Raw genomic sequence first — 14081 nt, 5'->3', positions numbered from 1 at the left:
CAGGACTTCCCTCACCCAGCTGAAGGGAGGGAAGGCGTAAAGATCCAAACCCAACCACTCTCTGAGCATGACGTCCTTTGCCCAGCCAAGGGATCCAGGGCCATAGAGCAGAAGAGAGGAAGGTGATTGTTTCTTGAGGTAGCAAACAGGTCTATGGACAGTTTGCCCCACAATCTCCAATGATCGACACAGATCCTGTGATCCAGGGTCCACTCGGTAGGGAAGACCGGCTTCCGATGGCTCAACTTGTCTGCTAGGAAGTTTAATTTTCCCTGAATGAAACGAACGACTAGCATCACTTGATTCTTGTGCGCCCAAAGTAGAAGGTCCCTTGTAGTCTGGCAGAGGGAGGAAAAAGAACAAGTGCCTCCTTGTTTCTTGATATATGACGGAGAGGTGGTGTTGTCCGCATGAACAACCACTGTCTTGTTGCGAATTGAAGTTGCAAAATGATGGAGACCTAGATGAATGGCCTTCAGTTCTTTTACGTTGATATGAAGATTGGTTTCCTCTGGGGACCACATCCCGGAAACTTCTTGACTCCTTAGAAGAGCTCCCCAGCCTCAATCCGAAGCGTCTGAGTAGATGTCTAGGTCGGGGATTGGAAGGTGGAGAGATTTTCCCTGTGAAAGTCTCCCTTTGGACAGCCGCCACTGGAGGTCCAATTTTATCTACTGAGTGATGGGACAGATGACAGAATCCGGTTGAGTCTTCCTGTCCCAGTTGGTTTTGAGGTAGAATTGGAGAACTCTCATGTGCAATCTGCCCAACTTGATTAAGGTCTCAATAGACAACAGAGTCCCTAGAAGGCTCATCCACTGACAGGCCAAACATGACGATAGGGCGAGGAAACTGTGAATGGTCTTGAGGCAGTTTGCAATTCTCTTGAGGGACGGAAAACTTGAAAATTCAGAGAGTTGAGAATCATCCCCAAATAAACAATCTCCTGTGCATGGGCTAACTGGAATTTCTGGAATTTAAAAAAATTCCTAGATCTTGAGAAGTTGTAGTTGTTCGAAGGTCCTTCATGCAGTTTTCCTTTGAAGGGGAACAGAGAAAGAAACCAGTCGTCCAGGTAAAGGCTGATGTTTATGCTGACTAGATGAAGCCATCTGGCAAGAGGGGAGAGAACTCGGGAGAAAACTTGAGGGTCTGTGGAGAGGCCGAAGGAGAGGGACCACAACTCAAGACTTTTCCCTAGAAGACAAACCTGAGATACTTCCTGGAAACTAGATGGACGGGGATATGAAAGTATGCATCTTGCATATCCTGAGAGATCATCCAATTGCCCAGGTGAATGGGGGCCATGACTGACTGGTTCGCCTCCATCTTGAACGTTGTCTTCCTGATGAAGAGATTGAGGGCGCTTATGTCCAGGACCAGTCTCCAACCCCAATGCTTTGGGAACTACAAACACACGATTATAGAAGCCCTGGGGGTGAACATTCTCGACTTCTTCTATAGCTCTCTTTAAAAGAAGAGAGGATACCTCCTTCAAAAGGGCCAAATGTTTCTCTGAGTCTCTTGAGTAGGCCGTCAAGGCGATGGGAGACAACACTAAATTAGGGTTCTCCAAGACATGATGCAGTAGCCCTCCTTTAACACCTTGATAATCCATTGTTCTGCTCCCCTGTGCTCCCGCTTCTCCCAGAAAAAGAGAAGTCTGGCTCCTAATGGGGCATGAAGGACTTTGGGTTCACCTCTTGGACGGCAGCTTGGAGGAGGAGTTCTTAAAAGATCTTGATTGGAATCGGAGATTGGGGCGAGGTCTAACTTGTGATTTGGGCTTATTCCCATGAGAGGGATACTGTTGTAGCGGTGAGATCATCTTGGGGATGAACGATGAAGAGGAGGAGCTCTTGGGGCGTTTAGACGACTGTGCAAGTAGATCTTGGGTGGATTTCTTCTGAAGGTGAGAAGCTATCTCTTCCACGATCGACTGGGGGAAGAGGTGGGAAGAATCCAATGGAGAGAACAACAAGGTGGATCTCAGTGAAGGCGTGACTCCTCTGGTGGTGAAGGAGCACCAAAGTTCTCTATTCTTAAGAACTCCAAAGGAGTAAAGAGTTGTGAGTTCTGAAGAGCCGTCCCTGACAGCTTTGTCAGCACATGAAAGAACACTGAAAAGATCTGCAGTGAAGAGTTCGTCCAAGCCCTTAGTCCTCTATCTTCTTAGCAAGGGCTCCTACCATCCAATTAAAAAAACCAAGAACTTGAAGAAGTCCTTAACGAGATGGTCTAGTTCTGAAGAAGAGAAGACGACTTTGGCCGAAGCGAAAGCTAACCGACAGGAAGTCGATAAGGCTGGAGAAGTCCCCTTGGGAGGAGGCAGCAACTGCCAGGAGGGAGCTTCCCCGGTAACATACAGCTGATATTTCCTCTTGATCAATTGAGAGGGAGGTTGGGCAAAATTCGCTTTGCCCTGCTCTCTCTTCATTAACCCTTAAACGCCTGCTGGACGTATCATACGTCGACTAAAATTGTCTGTTGGGTGCCAAGTGGACATACCATACGTCGACTACAAAAAATTTCAACCTTCGGTCAACTTTGACTTGACCGAAATGGTCGAAAAACGCAATTGTAAGCTAAAACTCTTACATTCTAGTAATATTCAATCATGTACCTTCATTCTGCAACAAACTGGAAGTCTCTAGCACAACATTTCGATTTATGGTGAATTTTTGAAAAAACTTTTTTCTTACGCTCTTGTGTAACTCGGCCGAAAATTTCAGAAATTCTTTCGTCATTTTGTCGTAATTTTTGCACTGTTCTATATTAGCCGTTACATAAAGTTTTATATATGAAAATGTGCACAATTTCATGTACAAAACAACAGAAAATAACTCATGGTTGTAGCTTTTATCACTTTTAGAATATTTTCATGTAAATCACGATAACTGCCAAAATTTCAACCTTCGGTCAACTTTGATTTGACCGAAATGGTAAAAAAAATGCAATTGTAAGCTAAAACTCTTACATTCTAGTAATATTCAATCATTTACCTTTATTTTGCAACCAATTGGAAGTCTCTAGCACAATATTTCGATTTATGGTGAATTTTTGAAAAAAAACTTTTCCTTACGTCCGCGCCAGAATTTCTTTTCGTCACATTGTCGTAATGTTTGCACTGTTTTATATTAGTCGTTACATAAAGTTTTATTTATGGAAATGTGCGCAATTTCATGTAGAATACAACACAAAATAACTCATGGTTGTAGCTTTTATCAGTTTTGAAATATTTTCATATAAATCACGATAAATAGAAAAAATTTGACTTTCGGTCAACTTTAACTCTACCGAAATGGTCGAAAACTGCAACTGTAAGCTAAAACACTTACAGTCTAGTAATATTCAATCAATTAGCTTCATTTTTCAACAAACGGGAAGTCCCTAGCACAATATTTCGATTTATGGTAAATTTTTGAAAAAAAACATTTCTTTACGTCCACGCGTTACGAATTCATGCATTATTTTGTGATAATATTTTCTCTGTGTTGCTTTGATCGTTTTACAATTTGTTATATACCAAAATCATCGCAATTTAGTGTACAATACAACTAAAAAAAATTAACTCATTAGCTTTAACCGTTGTGCTTACAGCGCGATTTGTATACAATTATATATATATTTTTTTTTGGTGTCATATATTCCAATATTTATATATGATAATGATATTTTTTTTTCATTTCTGATGGTTGCATACTAAACTTCAGGCAATGACAAAAAAAGGGAGCCAAAAATGAACTCTTAATCTTAAAAACTAAGCGTGCTGTGATTTTTTGAAAAAAACTTTTTCAGCTTCGGCGCTAACTCACCGAATGCCGCCAGGCATACGGGAGACGTTTTTGTAAATAGAGGCTCGGCGTTTAAGGGTTAAGAGCCAGTCTTCAATATCCTTCATGACTTTCTTAGAGGAGAAGAAAGCACCATCTTGGGAATCCAAGAGTGTTCTTCCAAAAGGCTTCTCATAAGGAAGGTAGAAGCAGATGACGGAGCAGCCAGGACGAAGAAGGAAGGAAAACTTGCCAGAAGGAATTGCAGAAAAGACACATAAGCTGAGGGAGGAAAAGCATCTTGTTTGATCTCCTCTTCGTCTCCCGAAGAGACTGGAGATAGGAACAAATCTTGAGGAGGTTTAGAAGAGGGTGCTTTCCTGATGAAGCTCAAGATCTGAGAGAGTTGCTCCTTGATGGGTGCCAACAAGGGGTCGTCCGGTTCCGAGATGGAAACTTGGCAGTCATGAGAAGATGGTTAATGAGAAGGAATCGGGTGTCTGGATGGTGGTGCTGGGAGCTTGGAGTCAACAGCTGGGCGTACCCGAGCAGGTGCTGGCCACATGGGAGCAGAAGCTGGGAGCAGGAAGATGGTTCTCAGGCACGGCGCTTCGAGACAAGATGGGGCCTTGGGCTACAGACACTCAGACCGATGCTTCAAGCGTTTGGCATCTTTAGGAGAGATCGAAATAGTCGAATCCCATGGGTGTGCAGGAAGTTGAACGGAGGCGAAAACCGAAGGATCCACATCGTAACTGCAAGATAGAAGCAGGCTGTCGAGGATGTCCCTGTGATGCTTGATCGGCAACAAGGAAGCAAGAGTCTAGTTGTCCATGCGCCTTTTCAATGGCCGAGACGAATCCAGAAAGCGTCTACGACGCCGGCGGTCGGAATCTGAGTCCGAGCTAGAAAACAAGTGATGCACATCCAGTGACGTGCCTTTCCAGCGGCAGTCGGTTAAAGCCTGGATCTAGCAACAGGCTTGACTGAGGGGGCAGCAACCCGTGGGCAAACCCCGCCAGCCTCACTTGGACCTCTGGTAAGTCTTCTCCCAGGTACAGTAGAAACCTGGTCCTCGACTGTACTAGAACTCGACATAATCAGATTTCAACACAAAATGTTGAGTAAATTTTGTGTCGGAGCTCAAACAACAAACCGGAATCCGACCCGATGAATCATATGATGTTTGTAGAAAAGTTTCGGGCGGCTGCTGCTATTTGGCGTTCTTCCCATGCTTATTTAAAAGCATTTAAAGCCCACACATGCTGCTGCTGCTGCTGTTGAAAAACAAGCCAGATTATCACATTAAATTAATAATACAGTATTTATAAGCCGAATTACTGTATGTCTGTTATCATAAAATTAAGAAAAATTTCCTAAATTATGTCAGAACTCGGCAGCTTGTGGCAGATGTAAACAAACCACAGTGCCATCCTGGTGGTGTATCACGGTACTAATTACATAAACATTCAATATTTATGGTAAATTTCATACAGAGTCTACTTGAATAGTGTACACAATCACTGTAAAACATCTTTCAGTATATATTTACTGAAAGATGTTTTACAGATTTTGTACACTATTCCAGTAGACTATGAAATTTACCATAAATATTGAATGTTTATGTAATTAGTACCGCTGATACACCACCAGGGTGGCGCTGTGGTTTGTTTACATCTGCCACAAGCTTCGAAGTTCACGTAATTTAGGAAATTTTTCTTAATTTTATGATAACAGACATACAGTAATTTGGCTTATAAATACTGTATTATTAATTTAATGTGATAATCTGGCTTGTTTTTCAATGTTATCATAATTAATAACAGTTTTCATGTGTACCCGTTCCAGTACATTCTGGTAGTGCCTATAGGCTACCTAGCCTAGCCTATGGCGCTCGGTCTATCATCGGTACACGCCGCATTGGTCATAGGCCAATTTTTTTATACAGTATGCATTTAAAAATGTAAAAAGTGCTTCTGATACGGTAAGTTATTCAACTCTGAACTTATTTAATTGTAAGTTGTGTAAAGTTTTGTATAAAAAGGCAAGGTTGGGGTAATGACTGGTGATCAGGAATGGATTAATCCATTTTCAGTTATTTCTTACGGGAGAAATTAACTCAGAATTCGACAAAATCGAATCTTGACACTTCTTCTGGAACGAATTAGCGTCGAGGACCGAGGTTCTGCTGTAGAGGGGAACGGGACAGTGACCTTTGTCTGGGGGCACCGACGGGACGGGGAGCCACCTCCTCCACAAACACCTCACTTAACACTTTATCACTAACTTTGTCACAGAACACTTTTTCCATAAGCGCACATACGGACACTGAACTCACTACCAGACTAATCTTGTCGAATTTGGACTAAATCCTGGAATCCAGACAAGCTATGGCACGGGGTCAGAAGCATGGAAGCTAGGCACAGGAGTTTGTGGAGGAATAGAGGGAGGACTGAGAATAGGAGAGAGAGTATGTCCAGGGGTAGAAGGAAGAGCTAGGCTAGAATCAGTCTTAGGTTTAGGGAAAGAATCCCTACTTACAGAGGCCCTACTTTTGGTTTGAGCAGCCGCCTTTCTAATCCTCCTTTTCTCATATCTATTCAGATGGGATTCAAGCATCTTCCATTTACAGTCATTCCAGTCCTTACACTCTGAACATGTATTCTCTCTTGAACACTCCTGGCCCCTCCACTTAGTGCACATGGAATGTGCATCATAACAAATCTTAGTAAGTCTAGTCTTACACCCCTCGCTATAGTAACGACGACTGGAACCGCTAGAATCCAACATAATTACAAAAGAAAGAATCTAATGCAAAAAGAGAAATAAAAAAATGCAACAGTTTGACAAACAAAAGGGAATACTTCCCGAATTTGGCAAGCAAGCATGAATAGGTGAATTGGGCAGGATTGTAGAGCGCAATGTGCTGTCCGCAGCACGGCATGAAAGAGAATGACGCCGCTGGCGGTAAGTCGTTCCTATGCTCCCATTGCAGTGGGCAGGGCCTGTCATTTCCCCCCTTTGCAACTGACGCGTTACTGCAAATTTTGAATTTAGGATGCTGTGTGAGCATAACCATTAGCTAAATAATTACTTGGTAAGTTACTTACATAAAATTTGACTATTCAAAGTATTTTTCAGAGAAATATTCACAAATTACTGTATTTTCATATTTTTGTGACTAAATACACCTTTTGTGATAAAACTATTAAAATACTCGAATATAAGCATTTTTTAAGGGGATTTTTGGTGTCTGAACTATCAAAATAGGCAGTTATAAGCATTTTGAGGGGTTTTAAGTGTTCATGGATTTTAGCTATTCCCGGGGGTTGCGTATTACAACCCCTGCAAATACCAGGGGTTGACTGTATGTATGGATGTACAAGTATGTTTCAAATAACTATGCAAATTAACTTACTAGTTGATAATACACGAGCAAAAGTGTTTCCTTGAAAATACTGTTAAAACTTTACACAATTTGAAGCACCCTTCTTGATGTTCACAAGATGCCTATCTTTACGCAGTATATTTTTATGTACCTTTTTGCATTCAAATATTCATAAAACAATTTACATGCTCATTTCATAACACCATTTCACTATCAATGGAAGAATATGAAACTATCTGGAAGACATTAATATTTGTTCTTAATAGTTTCACCAAAACACCAAGTCATTTATATGCTCTCATAGGGTGAAAATTTGAGCAAGACAAAGTTAAAAGCAAGCAAGCCAGGGAGAGGAGACCACAGAGAACAAATAAAAAATAAAAGACAAAAATCAATGCAGCTGGAGGGCAAAAGGACACTGCAAAGAACCTTTAGTACAAAACTGCATACAGTATACCAAGAAAGGCATACTGAAGAAATCCACTTTTTCCTTTATGGGTTTACACATGAAATGAGTCTGCTACACTGTCTTTGGCTGTGTGCATTTTCTGAGTTCCAATCTAGTCAAGGCCTTCCTATATTCCCAAAATGTCCTGGCCCTTCCTACAGGTGTTTGGCCTTATTCCATATCTACTACTTTTCTGTCTGTTCCTCATTCTTGCACAGGTCCAAAACATTTCAGTCTTTAAGGTCTTGGTCTATTCTCCTGCCACTGGACATCACTTTTCTCCTCTACTCCTCATGCATATGGTTTCACACCATACTGTTCATGATGCTTAGCAGTCTAGAGTCACACAGTTTCATATTCTACATTTTTTTTGTCTGTGTACATCATTTTGCCACACAATTGTACATGCTTTATGAACACAAGTTTTTGCTTTGGTTACTAAAAATATTTTAATTTACTAGTAATCTATCAAGTTCTTTCCACTTATTCCAAGTGCTGCTATTTTTTCTCTTTTCAACAATTGCTGGACAGTGCAAGGTCCCAAGAGTAAGAAGAATGTTTAATCTCTTCTAAGACCTGCCCTTCTACCATACCATGGTGTTCCACCTCTCTTTCTGATTTGCTCTTTAATGCATTTGAGCATTTTTCCAAATGTACAGTACTCTTCCTTTGCTTCCTTTCCAGTCACCATGAGCTTTGTTTTGCTTATGTTTATTTTAGGTCCTCTCTTCTCTATTCTACTCTTCCACCTTTTAAATTTTTTACAAACTTTTCCTCCAATTCTGTTAATACCAGGTCATTTGGATTTACTAAACCCCAATGGCCTACCTTTCTGCATTCCTTTGTAGATTCCCTCTTGACTATGATAACAGTAATGGGTCCACATAAGATTCATCGCAGATTACTCTTATGCACCTACCACCGTCACCCCTAGACCTTGTGTTGTGGTATGATTAACATCACTGGCTTGATGAACCTTTACAGAAACCTCTGTATTTGTAATAATCCTGTTAAGTGCCTTTTCAAGATCCCAAACGTGAACATTTCTTTACACCATTTTGTCCTTGTAGATGCCTCATTATAGAGACTGCCTCTGCTGTAGATATCTCTGGCATGAAACCAAATGACTGATTGTTGATCTTGATTTATTTTCTTTGCTTGACTTACAGTATCCTTTTTAATCTTATCATAACATGCTCATCATCATCAGAAACAACTTTTTGTCAGCTTTTCCCTTTCAGGGGATGAGGCATGCAGTAAGTTCTCTCCACTTACCTCTGGTCTGTGTAAAGTCTGCCATAACTCCCATCAAGTCTACGTATACATTATTCCCTTTTCCATGATATTCTGGGGCTTCTTACAAATCTTTGTCTTGCATGCTAAAACATCCTTATTCCTCCATAATTTCCACAAAATAGCACATTCCTTGTCTTTTCCCAGCCTTCTGGTTATAACTCTTCCTTTGTCAGTATTGTATATACAGTATTCCAATCAACCCTCCAGTGACAGCTGCCTTTAAATTCTTTCATTTTTCAATGTTCTGGGCCTTTAATACTTTTTATCTTTAACGGGGTCCCTTTAAACTCTTCGTATATTACATTCTCTATTCAAACTTCCATCATACCAACATCCTCCAGTCACATTATTATAAATGGGAAAACCCTTTCATCAATAACTAATTTTCAACCTTATATTACAGATAATCATAAATTATTAAGAAACAGGAATCTTGACAAAACATTACAAAAAAATCCCTTTAGTACTATTTTTCCCATAACATGGACTTGGGCACCATTTAACTATTTTCTTGCAGTTGTTTCCATATACTAAGAATTCAAGCAATAAAATGACATTCTAACATACTTCTCTACTTCTATAGAACACAAAAATGCTTCCTTACTCCACTACAATCATGCAATTAAATGCCATTTCAGGCCAAATATACACTCAGAAAGTTTTCATGTGAATGCTGTTCATAACTGAATGAAATGAAAACAGTAAAAAACATGCACAATTTGTAACTTATATATGTTAACCTACATGACTAAAAGATACTTCAAGATAATGAGTTTTCTAAAATAACATTACACACGAGAACTAAATTACCACATAGATGTCAAATAAAAAAGTATGTTTAGTCTGTTTAACACTATTATAACTGCAGTGAATTTGTTAATGTGCATACACTCCCAACCGTATCAAAGTATGAAGCTAGTCCATGATGTATTTCAAAAGACATGTTACAGATTTCTAGCAATAAAATTAGCTTTTCTATAACAGCATTCAAGAATGCACTTACATTTCTAAACATCCAATGAGAAACAATGATTCACTGTGCTCTAAATCAATCAGTAACCCACTGCCAAGTTGGTTATGGCAATGAAAAAATGCATTTTCAAAGGACAGTAACTGCCATTATTATATTGTCTCAACCATACAAACTCAAGCACAAGAACAAGTGTTATTGGCATTCTTCGTGATTAGTTTTAATGTTGAGTCCATGTATATAATTTCAACATCCAGAGGGACACTAGGTTTGCAAGCTAATGCAAAAACAGGTGTTCCTTAATCAAGTTTTTTTATTTATCATAAGCATCGTATAAAAAATGTCAAACAAATTTTCAATTTTTAGAACTGAATTTAATTGAACATAGAACTTAGGCCAAAGGTCAAGCACTGGGACCTATGAGGTCATTCACTGCTGAAACGGAAATTGACAATCAAAGGTTTGAACAAAAGGGGTTGCAGCTAGGGGCCGAAGGCATGTTGCAAAGAAAATCAAGTAATGCCTGTAGTACACCACATGACATGCATGAACGGCTCTACCCTCTACGGAGTTGAGAATATAGGGCTCTGTGCTTCGTGAATTTGTTAAATACATTTTTGACGGTTAAAATAAAATGCTTAATACACCCAAGAAAGTCATGACAAATACGCTATTCAATGTATAAAAAAATTGCATAAAAACTACAGCCATTTAAAACACTATTAATAGAATGTGAGAGACAGTTCATAGAACTTCCTCCTTATAGCCTATCAAGACATTATAGTCTTCAAACTTTTTATTACATTCAAGAAAAATTATATTTTTATTTTTGTATACTTTCTTTGGGCTTGAAGAAAAATATAAATTTTAATTCTAGAATTAACTACAAAGTCAATAAACACTTTCTTGTACTTTCTTATAATAAAAACTCAAAATAATTTTAGCACAGTACTGACAGTTTCTTTAGATTTCTTTACAGTGAATAAAATACAGGCAGTCCCCACTTACCAGTGGCATCGATTAACAGTGTTTCGGTTTTATGACACTTGGCTAATGATGTTGTCAACCATATTTTCGGTGTTGGCAAGTGGTTTATCGGTGTCGGTAAGTGGTTTATTGGCATCGGTAAGCAGTTTATTGACACCAATAACCGGTTATCAGTGCCAATAACCAGTTAACAGCCCCATTAATCTGTTTATCAGCACCTACGGTGTCGTAAATGCCATTTACCACCATAATTATTGTGATGTTCTAATTAACGATGATTTTCGGTTATTGGCACTCAGCTGGGAACGGAACCCCTGCCGTTAACCGGGGACTGCCTGTAGAACTATCATTAACTCTCGATATGTCAATCTTTTGAAAACAGTTGTGAAAATAAATACAAATTATCAGTATAAAAAACATTCTGGGTAAAAATTTCATATATAAAATAAACATGAGTTTAGCAGCAAAAGTGTTCTCTACGAGATACAAACAACCGAAAATTCAAGCTTCCTTAGGTGGGATAATTTTACATTTTACCATGCTCTTCCTAAAATTCAAATTTCCTATCAATTATTTTCAATCTGCTCAATGAGCAATGGAATGTGAATAATGTAGATTTTCATTCCTTACAGACAGCCTTTTATTCTTCTTCCCTACAATGGAGTCAATAGAAACTTCAGAATTAGTGGAATCAGAAAGACTCTTCCGCTTGCGGAGGTTGAAGGCAGGAGAATCCAGCTGCATATTCCCTGTAGCTTCAGTCAAATTTAGGAGGCTTTCATCTACAGCACATCCAGCCTGAGAAGATGCAAAAAAGTTCGATATGATCCCTAACTACACCAGAATATATCTAATCACATAAAGCCTCAAATATTCACAGCTCCACACCAGCATCCCAAAACTTAAACTGTATCATCAAGTTAGAAAAATTTTAAGAGCCATTTTCCATCACTTGGAGAGGTAAGTAATTAATGGCATTTGTTTCTTCATACTTGTAATTTTTTTCAGCCTCTTAATTCCATATGGTATGACTTATATGTCACCTTTTCCAGCTTTATATGAAATTTTATCAACTCACAAAAACAGCATAAAAATTAACATACGAAAAACAAACAATAGGCAATGCACAAAACATTAATAACAATCTTCAGTTTATATACCACTGAATCATTTTCAATAAAATTTTTAAAAGAAAAGCATTCCATTCCTACAAAATCATGTACAGTACCATAAAATTAATAATAAAAAAAAAAATACAAACGCTAAAACTCCAAAAATAAACTTTCTGAGGACCTTTTTAGATTAAGTTCTTATGTAAAATACATTTACAACCTAATATTTTCAAGAAATCTCAATATTACAAATACTGAACCACCTTAATTCTAACCAGCAATACTGGTTAAGAAAAATCAAATTTGAACCAAAATACTGCAACATACTGCAACTACACATTGGTTCAGTTGGTTAGTTCAGTCAAAAATTAAACTTATAATCAAAAACTTCATTCTACAAATCACTACATGAGCTTCTAAATAGTATTATGATAAAGAACAAACAGGCATACACATTTTTATAACTACATAAAAACCTCTAAGAGCTTGTAAGTCTACATCAATCAATCTCTTGTACTCACTCTTAGCATGTCATCATCAAAATCTTCTAAAGATGCAAACTGCAGCTCTGCAGGATATGCAGATCGCATATGTGGAGGATAAAGAGAATTTCGCCGCTGCAGTTCTGACAGTCTTTTTCTTTGAGCATCATCCATTGAATTGCAGCGACCAAACTGATGAAGTATTGAATAAATAAATTAATATACAATAATTACAAAATTTATTTAACAACTAAATCCCTATTGATTAATTTAACATCCTTTAAATATGTTAAGGAAAATTAATAATTCAGTTTGAATATTATGAATAGTTTTGTGATGGTCTCAAGCACTGTTAAATCTAATTACCATGTTTCCCAGCATTAAAGATGCTCTGACCTTAAACACACACCCAAATTTCAATTCTGAGAATGCTGTGCTCTTTACTCTGTGATTTTGTTACAACATTCTTGATGGTTACAATAAAATGCTTACAACACCACAGAAAGTCACAACAAATAAGCCATTCCATGGAAAAAAAAGAAAAGAAAACTAGTAATTTTAAATACTTTTAATAGAAAGTAACAGACAGTTCATAGAAAATTTAAAAAATAAAATATAAAAATAAAGTGTAACACTCAAAGAGTTGATAACTGTTTTGGTTGCGCTCTAAGCACACTCAACTGTCTCAATGTACTGAAATAACGTGACTATAACTAGTACAATATACTGAACCAGGGAAGGCGCAATAATCTTGCAGCCAGGCCCAATATAATTAGGTAAGTCGCCGTAGAACCACAAGGGATAAAACATATATAGGTTTGTGTGTTTCCTTTTTTTTATTGCCAAACACTAATAGGTATCTGGAATACAGAAAACAGATGATTGCCTGTGACTTTACCTTGGATAAAAAATTCCTTACACACAAACAGTACCCATAAAGTAAGATAAAAGCCTTATTATTAATATAAATAAACTGCAGGACAGTAAAAGCTTTAGCATAATTTTTAGCATTGAAAGCAATGTAAATTAATAAAGAAACAGTAACAATAAAAAATTTTACCTAGCTGCATAATAAACATGGAAAATATTTGAGTAAAATAATAAATAAAAAAGAATGAAATTGGCCTAGGATATTTTATAATGGCTGTACAGTACTCACTTTGACAGCGGAATGAAGATCTCAAGTCCCTCGGCGGTAGTGGCAGGCGAAGGGCAGAATCACTGCCCTCCGAGTATCTTAAGCGTTTCAGGTAGGGCCTCACATCAGTCTTCTTCCTCAGCATTTTCAATGACGAGGTGAAGGACATGGATAGCTGGGGGGTGGAGGAAGGGGTAGCAGCAGGACTTGTCACCGGCATCTTGGGCCTAAAAAAGGTGTGATCTTTGTCTGCTTTCTTCCAAATCCCTGCAGACATAGATCAAGCGCAAGGTCTTTTAGCTGACAAAGGGGGTAGTGGAGACTGGAGATGTGTGGCTCAGTATACAGTCCTCCACAAAGCCCATTAGTATGTCCAGGTACTGACCATCTCACCCAGTGGCACCATCTTTCATTGAGGCTCTTCCTCGTCATTGCCTTATGCAACAGCACCTTAATGCATTACCTGCTCAGCTATCTCTTCCTCTGT

The 14081-nt window shown here is 38.5% G+C and overlaps 1 protein-coding gene across 5 annotated transcripts in view; it reads right to left on the bottom strand.

Moving 5' to 3' along the window:
- The window catches only part of LOC136836055 (putative leucine-rich repeat-containing protein DDB_G0290503), a 359912-nt gene that overhangs the window by 21855 nt on the left and 323976 nt on the right, over window positions 1-14081 (bottom strand). For 3 of the 5 annotated variants that reach the window (XM_067099946.1, XM_067099947.1, XM_067099949.1), the window contains 2 exons: window positions 12496-12648; window positions 11493-11660 (listed from right to left, as the gene is read on the bottom strand). In XM_067099946.1, the coding sequence (XP_066956047.1) occupies window positions 11493-11660; window positions 12496-12648 (321 nt within the window). The remainder of the gene's footprint in view (window positions 1-11492; window positions 11661-12495; window positions 12649-14081) is intronic. The other 2 variants (XM_067099948.1, XM_067099950.1) reach the window with 1 other exon arrangement.

Source organism: Macrobrachium rosenbergii, chromosome 56 (genome assembly GCF_040412425.1).
Source record: "Macrobrachium rosenbergii isolate ZJJX-2024 chromosome 56, ASM4041242v1, whole genome shotgun sequence".
Taxonomy (NCBI): domain Eukaryota; kingdom Metazoa; phylum Arthropoda; class Malacostraca; order Decapoda; family Palaemonidae; genus Macrobrachium; species Macrobrachium rosenbergii.
Note: the sequence above shows the minus strand (reverse complement) of the source record. Positions and strands in the feature narration are given on the sequence as shown.